This window comes from Equus caballus, chromosome 31 (genome assembly GCF_041296265.1).
Source record: "Equus caballus isolate H_3958 breed thoroughbred chromosome 31, TB-T2T, whole genome shotgun sequence".
NCBI lineage: Eukaryota > Metazoa > Chordata > Mammalia > Perissodactyla > Equidae > Equus > Equus caballus.
This window is the reverse complement of record NC_091714.1, coordinates 25842344-25859877: the sequence shown is the minus strand read 5'-3', so window position 1 is coordinate 25859877 and position 17534 is coordinate 25842344. Positions and strand designations below refer to the sequence as shown.

Below are 17534 nucleotides of genomic sequence, written 5' to 3'. Positions count from 1 at the left end.
GATTTCATTTTCATACAAAAAATCTTGAACTTTTCCAAGTTTGTAATTTAAAGAATAGAACAAAGGCTTACCTTAAAAACAAAACAAGACAAACTCAACGTAAGAAAAAGTGGGAGGAGAGGGGGCGGCACACATTTTCCCGAGGGCCTACTCTGTGCCAGGTACTACTATCTCGCACCTTACATATGTGACCTCATTTAATTTTTCCCAGACCACCCAGTGAAGTCGCAACAGTCTCCATTTTACGGAGGAAACAGGCTTGGGAGGTAAAACAATTTACTGATGGTCACAAGTGAGCACACGGCAGGGCTAGTATTTGAACCCAAGTCTCTGTGATTCTAAAATTCATGTTCTTCCCATGGTTAGCAGAAGCTTGTGTCTATGCAGCATGCAAGAAAGTGTGTTCTGCGGACACCTGTGCTGACACATACCTTCAGAGTCTTGTTGTGTCTCTGCAGCTCCCGGCACAGACTCTCCAGCTTGCTTCGGGCGAGGACAGCTCTGCTGTGTTCGCCTTGTAACTGGTCCTTTTCTTTCTGGATTTGTGCCTGTTTCTTTTGTAAGAGTTTTAGCTTCTTTTGCTCAGTGCGATGTTCATCCAGCTAGAGGTGAGGGTGCAAAGAGGAAGGAAATGGCAGGACTCCCTTTTGAGTTGACAGAAAAGGAGCAAAAGAGGAAATGCCTCAAGTTGCTCTCGGTTGTTTGGAAAAGTTCTGCTCTTATGACTGTCCCTCTGGAATCAAATGAACCCACAAATGTCACCTTTGGAGTAGTTGTAGATACGGTTTTTCAGGCGTAACTTTCATAGGTTTTTCCTCATCATCACTATCGTTGTTGCTCTCTTCCTACGTTGGGCTTCTTTTCAGTGGCCTAGAAATAGTTTTATCTTTCTTGAGTCTATTCAGCGATGCCAGTCAATATAGAAAGGCGTGTCTCAGAATGTGTAAACTGCCAGAGTTCCCCATAATGCCTTGCCTTGGGGCAAAGGTCAACAGTGTGTCTGCAGGTTCACAGTTAGTTCTCACAATTTTTACTCAAAACAAGCTTATAGCAACTATTTGTAAAAATAGAAAAGAGAAAGGCAGGCTCCTGGTAAACAGAAGATGAAATCCTCTTTATAATTTTGGGCTTTGGGTGTGGGTTGTGAGAAAGGGAGAGGAGAGAAAGTACTATCTAGCATTGATGATTTTTCACCAAAGCTTCAGAATGGCCACTGCACAACTCAGCAGCATGAATGGCAAGTATCTGTAACATGCCTTACGGCCCCCCACCCCGCAACCTCAGTGCTTTTGGTAAATAAATCATGACACTTGTTTCTGCCAAGCCCAGGTGGGGCCTCTTCTCACCCTCCTCCAGCAGCCACAACTGAAGGATCAGAGACAGCATGGAAAATGAAACCAGTGCACCACTGGACTTTCCATTGTGGGATGCTAAAGTTCTGGGGTAGGGTTGTGCAATAAAACGTATGACACTCAGTTACATTTGAATTTCAAGTAAATAGGGAATGATTTTTTACCAAAGTATATCCAAAATATTGCATGGGACATACTTTTGCCGAAAAAATTTGTTTACTTCAAATGCAAAGTTAATTGGCATTCTGTATTTTTGGTTGCTAAATTTGGCAACATTTTTATGGAATTCTCATCGGGGTGGGAGAGTTTGGGGATCAACCTCCAGAAGCCACCAGAGATGAGCATACACTCGGGCGATGGTCTCAGCCTGTCAATCAGTGTAGCCATGTGCAGCTGGTAGCCCTCTGTCCAGAGCCATTTCCTCACTGGACCCAGTTCCCTGAGTGCCTTCATGGGGTCTAAGTGGGTAGGTACTTGTCCTAATCATGGCCTTATTGGTTCCTGGAGAGGAAGAGCCCTGGGGAGCCCCTGGGTGCTTCTGGACCCCAGGTGTTCCTCGTGCCTCACAGAGCCTGATGCCAGTGGAGACACACACGACAGGGGCCCTGATAAGTGTCTCAGTTTCCCTGTCTTGAAAAAGCATTTATTCTTTCTGAACTAGATGAACAGGACTGTCACACTGTCTTCAGTTCATATCTTATTTTACTCCCTTCCTTTCTCCCTCCTGCCACATTGATATGTCCATTTTATAACGGACACATTATAATATCCTTGCCATATTAAGCTGGGATATTCATACACGATATTCTACTCCTCATACTTATGGGACAATTTTTACTTATTAGTGAGAATTAGCATCAGGAAAAACTAGGCCAATATTACTATAAATATTGATTGAAATTGACATCCTTCTTGAGGTTCAATTGGAAAATCAATATTTTATTATATATTTCTCGTGCTAATCTGCTCGTAGAATAGATGAGGTCCTTTCATTTTGTACCATAGTTAGTAGTTAGTGGTGAAAGTTCTTTGCTTATGTTTGTACTTTAAATGACCTATTGTATTCCCGGATATTTATATACTGTCATTATTGTTACTGCCATTACAGTTTAGACTTTACCTTTTGAAGATTAAATCATGTGTCAGGGTTCCTCAGTCTGAGCACTATTGACGTAATGGGTCAGAGAATTCTATGTCATGGGGGCCTGTCCTGTGCAATCTAGACTGTTTAGCAGCATCCTTGGCCCCTACCCTCTACATGCCAGCAGCACTCCCCAGTTCTGACATCCAAAATATCTCCAGACAGACATTGCCTATGGTCCCATGGTAGGCAAAACTGCCTCTGTTTGGGGAACACTGCCCTCTGTGAGTTTATCTGATCGTCAGGAGGAGGAGATCTAACTTGTGTTTCCCACGTTGGAAGAGATGATTTCTGCTTGCTCATCAACCATTTAAGTCCTAGTTTTACTGCAAGATCATACACGTTTGAAATTTAGCTATGTCTATCTTGCTTTGCTCTAAATAAAAACTCTTAACTCTCTGATAATTTTTTTTTAGAGCGTGGCTCATTTTCTTCCAGTACTTCAGATGTATGTGAATGCATATGGAGTTTCTTAATGAATGAGAGCAAGCATATTGCCACTGAATCAACTTCAGTAAAATGCTGGCTTTGTGATTTAGTAATGCACTTAGACATGGTTCTTCTGTACAATTGTAACAGGCATATAGGATTTTCATCTGCAATTTCTGTTGTTCTCGCTTTTTTTTTTGTTATTAAGTTAAAAGAGCAAAACTAATGCCAAGTACAAAGTTAGAATAGTATTAGTGATGTAACTACATAAAAATTGAGTAAATCTGCAAAAACATTTCTTCCAGGTCATTTCTTAGTTTAGTCATGAAGTGTCCTTATTTATTAATGAATACCATAGTAGGCAATCCTACAGGATTCAGAATCTATGAGGATGAGTGAGCACGAGTGGCAGTGACTCACAGCTTTGAATTTGGTGACTTACTCTGTGTTAACACTTTTATTTCAGGCACTTTCTATATTAATATCCAAATCAGTGAGCAGGGAAATAGGTTTTAGTCTCCAAGTAAAAGTTTGAAATTCTTCATAATTTTTCCTTTCTGAAGAGGAAATGTAGTGGGGTTTTTTTGGTCAGTTTTCTCCAATTCATTTTTTCTAGAATGATCTTTTGGGCTTTGAAGTTTATTATAGGGCATGATACAAATGCCAAAGTACAGCAAGCAAGGCTTGAATGGAGTAGAATCTTTGGAAAAACACCCTCTGTGGGGCGATTGCTTGGCTGGGAGGTGGAGTAGGTGCAGAGAGTTTCCAGACACCATGGTGAACAGCCCTGGCTCCCAGCAAGACTGGAGAAGGGATCCTGCTCTGATGTACTGCTATGGGGCTGCAGCACCGTGAGTGGCTTCCTTTGCTAGTCTAGAATGCTCCCCAGTCTAGCCAATACAGAATACGGCACGAGAAACTGAACATGAATGGCCTAGGTATGAGTAGATAAGTTGAAGGGGCAAAGAGAAAATGATGTGGAAAATATCAAAAAGAGCAAGAATGGACAGGTGAAAACGGGGGCCATATTTTTGGGAAAAATATTACTTTGACACCTAACATTTTATGGCGTTGAAATTTTCTTACGTGGTTAATAGCCAATATTAAACAAGTTGCAATAAAATTGGTCCACTGATACTTCTTTATAAATTTCTATCATTCTTTGGAAAGCAACATGGTCATTAAAAAAAAAAGCCTTCATTCTGTTTGATTTAGTAATCTTATTTCTGGAACTTTTTCCTAAAATCATAAAAAAGGAGAAGGAACAAATCTAATGTAAGATAATGTTCACTGTAGCAATATTTGGTAAAGCAAACATTGGAAGGAATCTAGATGTCCCCAAATTAGAGAACCAGGAGATACGGCCACTTAATGGAAAATGAAATCACTTTTAGAAAATATAATCATGAAGACTATAAACTGCATGGGAAGATGTCTGCCACACGAGCCAGAAAATCAGACACCGAATTACATGGACCTCACAATGGTAATTCCAACGAAAGGCATCTGTACACATAGCAGAAACTGGAAAGTTGTGTTTTAGACTATGGGACTAGAGACATTTTTACCTGTGTTGTGCATTCAGCATTTTTCTTATACTATCGTGATGTGTTTTATGTGATTAAAAAACAATTTAGAAGTATTGTCAGCAGAGTTAAGCAATCAGCCAGTCACTCAAGGTTTCAGAATTTCTCTGGGTCTGTTGTATGACAATTCAGCATAACAGGAGGCATCAAGATAAAAGAAGAAAGGAAAGAACCAACAGGGATTACAGGATAAAGTCAGAGTGAAAACTACTCCATCAGCAGGGATAAGATGCAACCGGGGACCTGAGGGCTCCTGGGGCCTGAAGCTCATTCAGTTTTGGAGAACTTCTTTTAAAAAACACTAAACAAAAAACAAAATTAAGAAAAGAGAATTATGTCCTGAGCCTCAGAGGGGCCCATGCGAGTGGAAGACCCTGACTCCTAAGTTCCTTTAGCTGCAGGTGACCCTGCCTTCAGGAGCAGGCTGACGACTGCCAGGAGGAGTTGTTGTGCTGTGTGTGTGGACTTAAGCTGCATTCTTCTGTCACTGCTTCTCCAAAAGAAAGAAGTGAAAAAATTTTTTTAAAGAAAGGAAGCAAAAATGTGAGAGAAGTACATTGCCCAGCTCCACTTAGAGGATGCCATGTCTCAGCTGTGGGTCTCATACACCCCGGGGTGGTGCACGGACCTCAGGCCTAGCTCCTTTAGTGAGTTTTCATGAGGTTCATGAAACCAGATATGCTGGCTTCCCTGAACCCTTCTGTTTTTTCCAAGTGGCCCACGGATTCTCTCGTGCCTGGGAGGGCTTCCCTCCGTCCCAGGGGCCCTAAGTGATTGAGAGAGAGACTGTGTGGGGAGGACCTAGCACTGGGCACGAAACAACCGCATCAAAGGCCTTGCCATTTTGGGGGAGGGGAGAAGAATGTAGCTCAAAAAGAAGAGGGAAGGAAGGAAGGAAAGAGAGAAGGAAGGGAGGGAGGAAGGAAGGGAGGGAGGGAGGAAGGGACGGAGGGAGGGAGGAAGGAAGGGAGGAAGGAAGGAAAGAAAGAAGGGAGGGAGGAAGGAAGGGAGGGTGGAAAGGAGGAAAGGAGTGAAGGAGGAAGGAAGGGAGGAAGGTTGGGAGGGAGGGAGGAAGTTGTCAAGATCAAATGAGATTGTGTCACAAGTTGAGGGCTGGGATTAACTCAACGCTCGGCCTTCCTGAGGGGACCCCCTTCAAAACACCTGGGCACAAGAACTGAATGAAAGTTTGCTTTCACATCAAGCGTATTTATCTTTTATTGCAAAGCCAAAAAGAACTTCTAAATATCCACAATTTTTAATTACCTATACTTCTCTTTCGTCCCCAAAATTATACACGTAATCGAAGGTGGAGTAGACTCCAACTCTGTCCTCTTTCTTCCTTTTGCTGTTATTCCTCAGTTTTCTGTCTCATTTTTCCTTTAAAAAAATTCTGCTTTTCTGATTCCAGCTTTGGTTTGTCTGAACTAACCAGCCATGGCCTATAATGATGGACCTGAAAACTAACAGCCTCCTTTCTTGGCTCTAATCAGAACCTGAATATTTCTGACAAAAAGAGCTCTTCAGGGGCCAGCCTGGTGGTGCAGCGGTTAAGTTTGCATGTTCTGCTTTGGCAGCTGGGGTTACGCTGGTGTGGACCTACGCACCACTTGTCAAGCCATGCTGTGGCAGTGTCCCACACATAAAGTAGAGGAAGATGGCTACAGATGTTACCTCAGGGCTAATCTTCCTCAAAAAATAAAAATTAAAAAAAATAGCTAATCAAGGATCTTACCAGTTCAGCATACTTCTTGAATAAAAAATCAAGCTTTTCTTCAGGGGTTTGCAACTTGTTCAGATTTTGCATTAGTAGGTTGGCTTCTTTGCCTTAAAAGAAAACAAAAATCATAAAGATATTTTTGAAAGTAAGTGTTGAACTTGAAGTCAGATTATACGGGCTGGAATCTCAAATTGTCTGCTTGCTAATTACCATCTAACTTTAGCCAAGCCACTTAATCTCTCAGAGCCTCAGATATAATTTTCCTCTCCTCTGAGAAAAGATGACACTTCTCTTACAGAGGAAGTGAGGATTGGCTGAGAAGTCTGGGAAAATGTGTGGTACAGTGTTGGGCTCATGCCAGATTCTCAACAAATGTCTGCTGTGACAGTAGTCCCCAAATTTTCATCCCAAGAATCCATTCTTGTTACTTCCCTCCATAGTCTAAATATTCAAAATAATTGTGAATATTTTGAAAATATGACACATGGAGTTGCCAGAATTCCAGCACAAAGCAGAGAAGCTTGACAGTCTGTCCATCTTTTTGTTTGTTTGTCTGTTTTTTTCTTTTAGTAGCTCTTTCCTCTTTTTGGGGGGGGGGGGAAATAATTCACTTCTGTGTATGAGCCTGTTCCATGAGATTTGGGTGGGAATAACTGATCATATTTCCCACAAGCAGAGACTAAAGTCAGTGTGGAGGGAAGATGGAACCCAGACGCGCAGTGCCTTTGCGACAGGACTCTTCGTGTCTCTGTGGCCAGTCTGGCCTCCAGGGCCCTCCTTTCTCCCATTCCTGCGTTACTGCTCACCTATCTGTGACGACCTCTCTGTCTAATCAGAGTAGGGAGGTCAAGTCACACAGCGAAGCCCATGTTTCCTGATATAAATTTGCTTAAGAATATTAACAATTCTGACAACCTTTATCCCAACAGTCATTGTCCCTTTGCTGGAATATTTGCTTTCATCCTGGAGAGGTAGATATATCACGGAATTAAAGTTGCCATGGAATACAGGCCATAGGACACACTTGGACAGTCATGCCTCGCTTAATGACCAGGAAGCCTTCCAAGAAACTCATGGTTAGATGATTTCGCCATTGTGGGAATATCACTGCGTGCACTTACACAAACCTCAGTGGTACAGCCTACCACACACCTAGGCTGCATGGTACTAATCTTATGGGACCACTATTGTACGTGCTGTCTGTCATTGACCAAAACATCGTTATGCGGCACGTGACTATACTAAAACATGATGCATTATTTATCCGAAATTCAAATTTCGTTTGCTTTCCTGTATTTTTATTTGCCAAATTTGGTGACTCTAATGGCATCAAAGAATTTTAGGTCTAGAAGGAACTTAAAAGAACATCCAGACAACTGGTTAGTTTTATAGATTAGGAATCTAAGGCCCAGAAAAGCACCAAGTTACATAGTTAGCACTGTCAGAGGCAGGCTTGACTCCAAAGTGTGTCTGCTTGCCCGAAACCACTAAGTCCCTCCACTCCCATGCCGAGGAAATCTAGAGAAATCAAAGGAAACTTTTTTGAAAAAAATGACCTCATTCCTAATAGCTGGTGGTGTCTATCTTTGCCCAGGGAGTCAGTTCAGATTAGAGACGTGGCCCAAGACAGGGGAGAAGGTGGGGCCAGCCGTCCCCCTCCAGCTCTCCAAGTGGCCCAGCACGCGGCCTGGAGACTGAGCCTCAGGGCTGCCCCGCGCCCCCGGGCCTGTGCTGCAGCTCTTTCTCCAGCAGCAGGGATGGACGCGCCCCGGTCACCCTTGTCCAGCGTCTGTGGAAGGTGCCACATGAAGACCGCCCTCCTGAGCCAGAGGGTCATCTATTAACGACAATAATTTAAAGACAAGAGATGTACTGCTGATCAGATTTGGGTCAGGACCCAGCACAGAGCTTGGCCCATGGCAAGTGCTCAGTGGATGTTGGTAATAACGGAACAAGACACAGCCGACTGGTGCACACGCCGTCGTGTAAATCAAACGGCTCCCGTCCTGGAGACGGCGCCCGCCCGCGCCCTGTGCTGCGCGCCGTGTCCTTCTCGGCTCTCGGGGGCGGAACCCCGGAGGGAGGCCGGTGGTCTCTTTTCTCCACATGAAGTATCTTCTCTCCTTTTTGTTAACTGTGAGAAGAGGGTTTTTAAAAAACTGTCACTCTCACTGAGGTCTCCTTCTACTCCCATATTCTGTTATTTTGTGTAGATTAACATTCAGGTGCATCAATCTATCCTTCAAAAATGAGTTCCCCTTTCAACAAAAAACCCAAGAAGTTGGAGAAAGGCAGGTGTGGCAGCCATAGATATGTGTCATCAGAGAGCTTAGTTTTTACGCTTCCACTGACTTTGCTGGACTGCAGCGCTGTGTGGGCTTACTGTGGAGGCAGGGAATGGACGAAGAGACTTGCTCATCATCTCAGAAAGGCTGTAATTACAATTCCACGGGAATGGGGCCATTTGGCGACAGTGTCAGACACAAGAGGAAAAATCGACTTCACTGAGGGACGTTTTATTGGGAGAGGATGACCTGCCTTCTTCCTAATGTGTCGTTCTAAAGCAATGTGGTTGTGAGATTAGTCGTAAAGCAAGGGACAGAACTGAAGTCCCGTTAAAGCTGGGGAGGCATGTGGTGGGCACAGGGCACCACTTGGCCAGATGCTCGGTTTGGCCTCTACACGAACGTGGAACCACCTGTGCAGCGAGAGCAACCCTGTGATGCGCGGCTGCGGCCACCGCATAGTTGTCGACTGCGGGGGTGTCGACTATAAAGGAATTATTTTTACGTCAAAGAAATTAAAAACCTTAAGTGAAAACAATGAAATTAGCCACAGAAATGTGGACTACGATTTTTCTTAAACTTTTAGCTTAGCGATAACTTTATAATAAGTTTGGTGAAAAAATATGCAGATTTAATGAGCGTTCCAAACTATGCTTTTTTTCTTCCAAAATTACCTTTTAGAACTTTGGAGCTAAAATTTGGTCGCGGATACACACCTGCCCCTCTCTTCTCCCTTCGTGATTTCCGTGTGTTCTGGCAGAAGCTTACAGCAGGAAAAGATTGTGGATGTTCTGTTTCAAGCATTAGACCCAGATTCATATTTCAGTGTGAATTTTGTTTTCTTTTTTAATAGTTTAAAAATAATAAGTGTGATACAAATAGTTCCTGAGCATCTTTTAAGGGAAATAAGATGCATGTACCTAGAGGATAGGAAGGAGAGCAGAGTTAAATTCACCCTGAACCTGGGTTCTAGAAGTGACCCTGCCATCAACTAGTTCAGTCACTGCTTTTACGGACGTTTAAAACCTCTGGGTTTCAATTTCCCTGTCTATGAAATTAGTAGCTTGATTAAATGTATTCTGAGTTCAGCCCCTGAGATTTGATGATTCCATGACTGAAACAGCTTTAATCACTTTTAGCTTGATTTAGATAACAGCGACAACAAAATTAACATTGTTTGGATGGTATATTTGTCTTCCTAAAATGTTTTGGTCTGCTTTTCGAATTTGTGAAGAGTCCCTGACCCCTCACTGTCCCCTCTCATGGTTGTGGTTTTTGTTTGTTTCTCTTGGTTTTATTGGTTCCATCAGTTTTGAAAATACTATCTGCCCCATATTTTCTAGTTGTATTGTTTTCCAATTGGCTGACATTTTATTTCTCTCGTGTTTTAGTGGCCTTGCTATGTGTATTTGGAACTTTGGCCTCTGACTCTGTTCGGGGTGGATCTGGACTTCTTATTAGGTCGGTTGATGATGTGTTTAAATTACTGGAAATTTCTGGGCTATAACTATACAGAAAACTTTCTTAACAAGAAGATCTTGGAGTCTAATAATGAAGAGATTATTCCAGGGAAAACAAAATAAAGCAAAATCTTATAATGAAAAAGAAAAACATCAGGAAGAGTAGGAGGTTGTTAATGCACCCATTCCTGACTCTGGTCAGAATCGAGTACTAATCATTTTGCTCAAGACATTTTTCTGTTCCCTTCCACCTCCTTCTCTCAACCCTCCTCTCCTTTCAGGATCTGGCCTAAGTTCTAGCTTCCCTAGCAATCTGCTCATGAACCTTTCAGCCTCTGCTGATTCCTCTTTCCCCTGAATTCTTCTGGTCTCTCGCCATCTCTTCCAGAAAGTTTAACACTTGTATCAAAGCAACAGACTATTTCCCTCTCAGGATGAAACTAGGCAAACAGGCTAAAATGGATGAAGCAGACTATCTGGGAAAGTGACCATTCTGAGGCAGATTAAGTAAATGGCTGAAGACATTTCAGAAGACCAATGTCCTACTCAAGGTGGCCCTCAGAGGCAGAACTGAAACTCACCTGTAACTGGAAAGGTGAAACCCCTTAACTGAGCTATAGCAAACACTCCTCAACAATGGGTCGATTGTTTTTATATACCTTCAGTCCTGTAATATTAGTGAGTTCAGGTCTGCCCCTTGCTTCCTTTATAACTAATTTTACAATCACATTAACTTGTTGAGTAACCCTTTCTGCAAACTCTTAAACTCTCTAGGCTTCAATTTCCCTGTCTATAAAATTAGTGGATTGACCAGATGGATTCTGAGCTCAGAATGGACCTGTGGATAGGCTTCATTTTTCTCCAGGCTTTTCAATCAGTTCTCAATCTAAAACTCAGAAGGTATATTACATTTTATCATTGTTTTGTGCTTATGACTATGTGGTGCTTGGGAAGCCCAGAGAATGTTGTCAGAGAAGTGATTAATGAGACACTTGTGAGCCTGGAAGATGGAATGGGAAGCAATGTCAACAGAACGTGTTGTGGTGCCGTCTAACACAGAACCTGTTTTTGTTTCCTTCAGTTCAGATGCAAAGGAGAAAGTGACTCTTTCCCCCAATGTGCTCTGATGTATAATGTGTTGATTGTGGGAGGATGTGTAGCTTCTAAAGGAAACACAGGCCTTGAGTGCCTGGGTTGTAGAGATATTTCCCAAATATTCAAAGAAGTGAAAGAAGGAGATTTTTGGTCCAATAAGTTTTGGAAATGTTATAAACTATGCCCATCACTATTGGAGATTTTCATTGTTGTATATTAAAGGTCAGAGAATTTTGGTAGTGAGGAAACTCTAACATTGTCTGAAATCCCAAACGCCCAAAGTATATACTTTGGAAACTTTTGGGTTAGAGGGTCAGAATATTTCAGCATCTCAAAAATACCAGTAAAGCAACTATTATCGTGTAAATGTACAAACAATTAAAGACTCATCTTTGATCAAGTGTGTAAACAAAGTCTAAGGATGTATCTTCAGGTACAGGTTGAATGACTTACTAAAATTCTACACAGGTCCATAGAGGTCCTAAAGGAAGACTACAGCTGGTACTTTATATTTTCTCCAAAAGCGTAGAGGAAGCTCTTTCTGAAGCACTGGAACTGTTGCTTCCACAATCTATTTGTGTCAAAATTACCCAGAATGACTTGGCCCCACTCTAGACATAGCAATTCTGAATCTCTGTGTTCAGGAACAGCATTTTTGTCAAATTCTCTATTTGATTCTAATGCATAAAGTTTGAAAATCGTTGGTCTAGACCATGGTACAGTGCCATCTAATTGATAAAGAGCCAAGAAGCCTGCTAAAGTCACTGCAGACAACTGAAATAATATTGTCATATTTAGATTAGACTAAAAATGTTGTTTTGGGCCTGGCCTGGTGGTGTAGTGGTTAAGTTTGCACACTCTGCCTTGGTTGTCTGGGGTTCACAGGTTCAGATCCTGAGCACAGACCTACACACCACGAATCAAGCCATGCTGTGGCAGCATCCCACGTACAAAATAGAGGAAGACTGGCAACCGATGTTAGCTCAGGGCCAGTCTTCCTTACCCCCACCCAAAAAAGTTTTAATTCATAAAGCAGCTGAAATAGTACAGTGGTTAGAAGAATATGGTGATGGAATTCAGAGAATGGCATGGAAGGGCTAACAGCTTACACACGTGTAATTAGAGTGGACCCACCTGGGCCTTCTGATGCACAAACATTGGTTCTGATCAAACACATTCAACTGAAATTTGGCAACCTGTAGATAGTGGCAGAACTAGAGCTGTGGAAGTTTTCCTTTCTCTAACATTTCTTTGGTTATTGGTAATAGTAAGGTTAATACAGAAATAATATTTGAGATAACTCAGGGAAGATAGAGTAGAACTCAGACTTGGTCATCTTGAAGTCTACCTCTACTTTCTTCTTATCCATGCCCTCAATACGATACACACAAACGCCTGTTCAGAAGCAGTTCTAGAGTGACAAGCAAAACAACTTTCCTGGTTAGGTACACTTGAAATCACTCACCTCTGCCATGTGGTTTTGTATTGTCTTATGCAAAGTTTAACAATGACGAATGCAAGGGGATATTTCTGAGATGTGTTTGACAGAAATGGAAAAATAGCTCTGTAACACAGGGCAACTTCATTCTCTTTCCCAGAGTTCCAGAACACTGGAATGATTCTAATCTTGCGATTTGGAACTTGGTATTAGCTGGGTTATTTTAATCTTTACACTGGATGGGTCAAGTATGCTATTTGAATGTGCCTTTCAGCCCTTCTTGAAAGCATTGCCAGCAATGGGTTTTAAGCATCATAGTGATGTCCTATGTCAGCACAGACATACTTCTGGATTTACAAATAGCCTGTTACTGGAGTCTGAACCCAGTTCTGACTCCAGTGCCTATGATCCTTCACTCTGCCACACTGTTTTCCAGAAATGAGTAAGACGTGGTCCCTGTCCTTGATAGATTCTTCATCCAGCTTGGGAGGCAGATATATAAATAAACAATTACTGCAGAAAATGTAATGGAGAGCTAAGGAAGGTGATACTTACTCTCCCTGCGCACCTTGGAGAACGTATCACATAGGAGGTGGCATTTGTAGTGAGTCTTTCAGTGAAATTCACCAGGGAAGGCAGACAGGGGGACTTACATGGGCAGTAACATGCTTTCACTTGTAGCTAAAAAATTAACTCTGTCACAGCCATGTTTGATGTTACAGTCCTACGTGTTCTCCCGACAGTTTCCAGTGCCTGTTCCAGCACTTATCCTGTGTAACAACTAGTTTGCATGTCTGTTTCTCTCTCCATACCTAGAGCTCCTTAACCAAGGGTCATGACAACTTATTTATCTTTGTGTGCCTAGCACAGTGCCTGAAAAGACTACGCATTAATGAATATGTTGCTGAACCAAGGAACTAACGAGAGTAAAAATATTTTCTGCAATTTTTGACATTCTGTAATTGATACATTTCTGAAGTTTTGTTAAATAAAAAATACTTTACATAGCAATAGAACGTACTACTAAGTGATCTAATAGATAATCATTCTATATACAGAACCATCCCTATATTTATATTTTGTTTAAATCCAGATTCCACTAGCTTTGCTTTAAACAGTTCCAGTTTCCTTCATCCGCTCATTCATTCATCCTAACAACCAATATTTATTGAACATCTAGCCTCTGCCATCCACCTTCCTGGACACTAGGCATCCAGTGATGTCCAAATACACACAGTCCCTGCTCTGGAGATAAAAGAGCTGGTGGGGAAGACATGCATGAACCAAATAATCACAGAAGTAAATGCACACTCTCAAATACTGATAAATGCTAGGAAGGAAAGATGCATGGTGCAATAGAAACAGAAAACAGGAAGACTATATCTAGGGGTGAGCTAAAAAGGTGCCGTTTGAGCTGTGAGCTGAATGATGAGTTAAGTGCTGGAAGGGCTGAACACGGGAATGGGCAGGAATTTCTAAGTAGAGAAAAAAGGATAGACCCAGGCCCTGTGAAGGATGGAGGATGATGTTCAAAGATCTGAAAGAGAAGGTCAGAATGTCTAGCAACTAGGCAGTGGTGGTGACAGGGGCAGAGCGTTCAGGAAGGGGATGTTGTGGGGTAAAGTGATGGGAGATAAAGCTGGAGAGATGCTTAGGGCCTGGAAGACCATGTGAAGAATTCTGGTCTTTGTCCTAAGAGCTATGGGAAACCACTGAGGACAGAGGGTAGGTGTGTAACATGCTGCAAGTCCACTTTAGCTCTGTCAAGGGGGTGTGTCTGGGGACAAGGACAGTAAGAGAAGATGTAGGGAGATCCTGAAGGAAGCTATTATAGTAATATAAATATGACATGTGGCTTCTAGTAAAGGTTGGAGGAAGTTTCCCTTTTAGGAATAATTCAAAGAAAAGTCATACATTAGAACATAACTACTTGCCTAATCCTTTTAGGATTTTCTTTTCCAATTTTTGCTCTTTATTACTGACAGGCTCTTTGGCTGTGGGTGGCTCTCCAGAAGCCAGGGGTTCTCTCTCTGTCTCTTCAGTGGCCTCCTCAACATCCGCATCCTCGTTGTCAGGTGGTTCTGGGTTCTCAGGCTGCCCCTTGACCTTGGTGGGACCCTCTTTCCCTGCTGGGCCAGCAGCAGACCCGTAGGTGTTGATGATGTCTTCTAGTTGTTGATTCAACTCTTCAGAGATATCATGAGCTGCCTGTTGGCGCTGCACGTCTGCTTCCTCCTCTGGTGGTTGGAGTGAAGTGGAGGAATCCTGATTATCTTGCTTCTCCAGGCCATTTTGACTGGGTAATGATGAACTGTCACCCGGAGGTGTCGACTGGGGTTCCCCCGAGAGCTGCACAGAGTGATGAGTCTCCATACTGGGAGTGGAATCTAGTGGGAAGCACAGTGAGGTTTATGTAGTTAACCCAGTTACACGTAAATGGTAAAGAGATCTCCACATGGATACCTTCCAGTTACAGTTGCTCACAGAGAGCGAATGTACTTCCACAAACCATCAAAATTGCAATTAGGTAAGAACAGTGGAATGCCATTTTTCCAAATCAAGTCATACTGTTAGCATATTTTTGGGTTTGGTTTTTAAATTCCAGTAGTATCTCCTATTATTGACATGAACACAGTAATTCAAGATTTGTTTTTTATGGACGTGTTTGTCATTTTGGTTAGAATGGCCAATTTGTGTTACCATTCTCTTATATAATTGTGTGTCGATTTACAATCATTGGAAGTACATGGATGTATATATTTAAAGTGTTTAAATTTTAAATATTTTGTTTTCAAAGTTAAAACATTTAATGCAAGAACCATTGGATTTACTAAAATCATTCATAACAATAACATTCCTAAACTCTATTTTAATCTATAAATAAAGATTTGATTAATATGAATACGCTGATGTAAATGAATTATTATACTGGCTATAGGAGATACTTTCTTGCTTTTCTGGTATTTTCCTTTTCCCAGATAAGTAACTGTAATTATCAATGAGGAAACGCTATTCTTGAGGTTCAAACTAGCATCATTTTTGGAAGAAGACAGAAAGTGAGGGAAAGTATAAGTTAGTACACAAACTAGTGTAAAAACATAGTGGTGCTCATAATCATAACTCCTTGAACTTAAATAACATATCTTTTGTTCCAATATAAAAACTGACTTTCCTTAGAAAAAAACATATTACAGCTTTCTCTTCTCAGTCAAGAAGCTCTAGGATAACTGAGTTTTCAATAAATAGCAATGTTTAATGAACAGGGAGCGGATGAATGAGGGAAATAGCCCACATATACTGTGGGCTCTTTGGAAATAGGGGGTGAGGCATGAGCTGAGTCAAGGGTTCCAGGGTTTGTGGCTATTATTATCATGTCTAGGGTTGCAAGAGATTTGGTTTGTGCCTGTAAGTTATGGTACATTTTATTTGTAAGTGATATCTAATGATGCTGCTGCTAATTAGCAGCATAAAAATATGACGGGGTCCTCTTAACACACAGGTTTTGATGTTGTGGTGGCATGAAAGCGAAAACAAAAACACACTGTTCTATGTACGGCACAGCTTCCTCCCCCCCGGCCTCAGGCCAGTTGATGTCAACTGCTTGAACGCCAACATGAACAGAAAATTCAACATGTAGACATTGCCACTCATGGCGCTCAGCAAGTACACATTAACTTCTAAGGAAGTACTTTTTTTCTCACTCATTTTAATTCACCAACTTTATTATCAAATGAATCAGTAAACAACTTCTCTTTCTTCATCACTGGAATTTCTTTATCACGACCCCTACTTGTTGGGCTCATTCATCTATATATAACTTATGCCTCCACTGAACTCAGAGAAAGACACATGGCACCCGCTGTCCAGCCAGAAGTTATTTTAAGCTCTTCTAAAAGGAGCCCTGGCATTTAGCACTTCATCTTTAAAAATCAAAGGAAGAGAATACGTTTTAGTGCAAATTGAAACCATAAACATTTACTGGTTAAATCCATATGTGGGTTTTAAAGTGTTAAGGAGGCATCTTAGGATGAAATAAAATCTAAAGTTAACCAAACTTCAAAGCAATGAATTTAAATTGACTGACCAGAGGAGTTTTAGTGTTGTTAGTCTAAATGCCAGTGTTTTATTTGTATTTGATTTATTCTTCATTCATCAGAGGCCATACTCATTGATGTTTTTTCTGTTAATTCCATGGTATCCTTTAAACTCATCTTCCACATTTGCTTTAAAATAGAATAACTGAGTCATTGTAAACCACAGAACAACTCAATTCCTAAAAGTAGCCTCAAGAGAAATCAACAAGAGGAAAAAAATAAAGTCAAAGAACTCTGTTACTTTTAAATAGTCTTATATTAATCGATTTTCTCACAAGAAATTATTTCTAAATTTTATCTTCTACAAACTTTATTGCCTGCCTTTTTTCTCCTCTGAGAGAGAATTTTCCTGTGTGCTGGCTGTCCCAGGAGGTCATCACACAGGTCCCTTCCTGGGCAACGCATTTAATTATAAATAAAACAATGGGAAGTTCTTCAACGGTTCACTGGAAATCTCAAAGTTACAAGTTTTGAATACCACAAACCACACCCAATAGCTTCTCACAGGGCTTGGGGGAGTGTGTGTCACACTTACCAGAAGGCAAGGAGCTAAGCAGAAAGAGAAAGGAGAGGCCAGAGGCGGCAGAAAGCTAGTGAGAGCAGCAGCAACAGCAGGAGACAGGCCCGCAGTTGTGTTCTTACAAGGGAGAGAGACCACACACACCCACACCCACACACACACACACACACACACAGGCTGCAGGAGAGCAGGGAGGGGGTGTGGCAGGGAGAGGAACGTCGTATGACGCATGAGAGAGAAATACTGCCTAGCTTCAGAAGCTGTCTCCTGGGCAAACGTCTGAGAAGGGAGAAGCAGCTGGTGGATCTTATCAGACTCCTCATGTTTTGTCCTTTTAAAAATTTAAACTCTCAGTTCATAGCCCCTTTGCCAGCACAGTTTTTCATCATTGTTCTTCTTTTGGGCAGAGATGGG

General features: G+C 41.7%; 1 protein-coding gene and 1 long non-coding RNA gene across 3 annotated transcripts in view; both read right to left on the bottom strand.

Annotated features, from left to right (window-relative positions):
* TXLNB (taxilin beta) overlaps positions 1-17325 on the bottom strand; it is a 43898-nt gene extending 26573 nt beyond the window's left edge. Inside the window, exons 1-4 of one of the 2 annotated variants that reach the window (XM_023633170.2) lie at positions 17136-17325; positions 14441-14893; positions 6244-6335; positions 432-602 (exon numbers count right to left, since the gene is read on the bottom strand). In XM_023633170.2, coding sequence (XP_023488938.2) covers positions 432-602; positions 6244-6335; positions 14441-14879 — 702 coding nt within the window. In that variant the 5' untranslated portion in view covers positions 14880-14893; positions 17136-17325. The remainder of the gene's footprint in view (positions 1-431; positions 603-6243; positions 6336-14440; positions 14894-17135) is intronic. The other variant, XM_023633171.2, reaches the window with a different exon arrangement.
* On the bottom strand, positions 9346-12624 carry LOC111771432 (uncharacterized). Its single transcript, XR_002805291.2, has 2 exons — positions 12534-12624; positions 9346-9433 (listed from the first exon to the last, which is right to left on the bottom strand). It is a non-coding gene; the product is annotated as an uncharacterized lncRNA (long non-coding RNA).
* Positions 17326-17534: the final 209 nt, after the last annotated feature.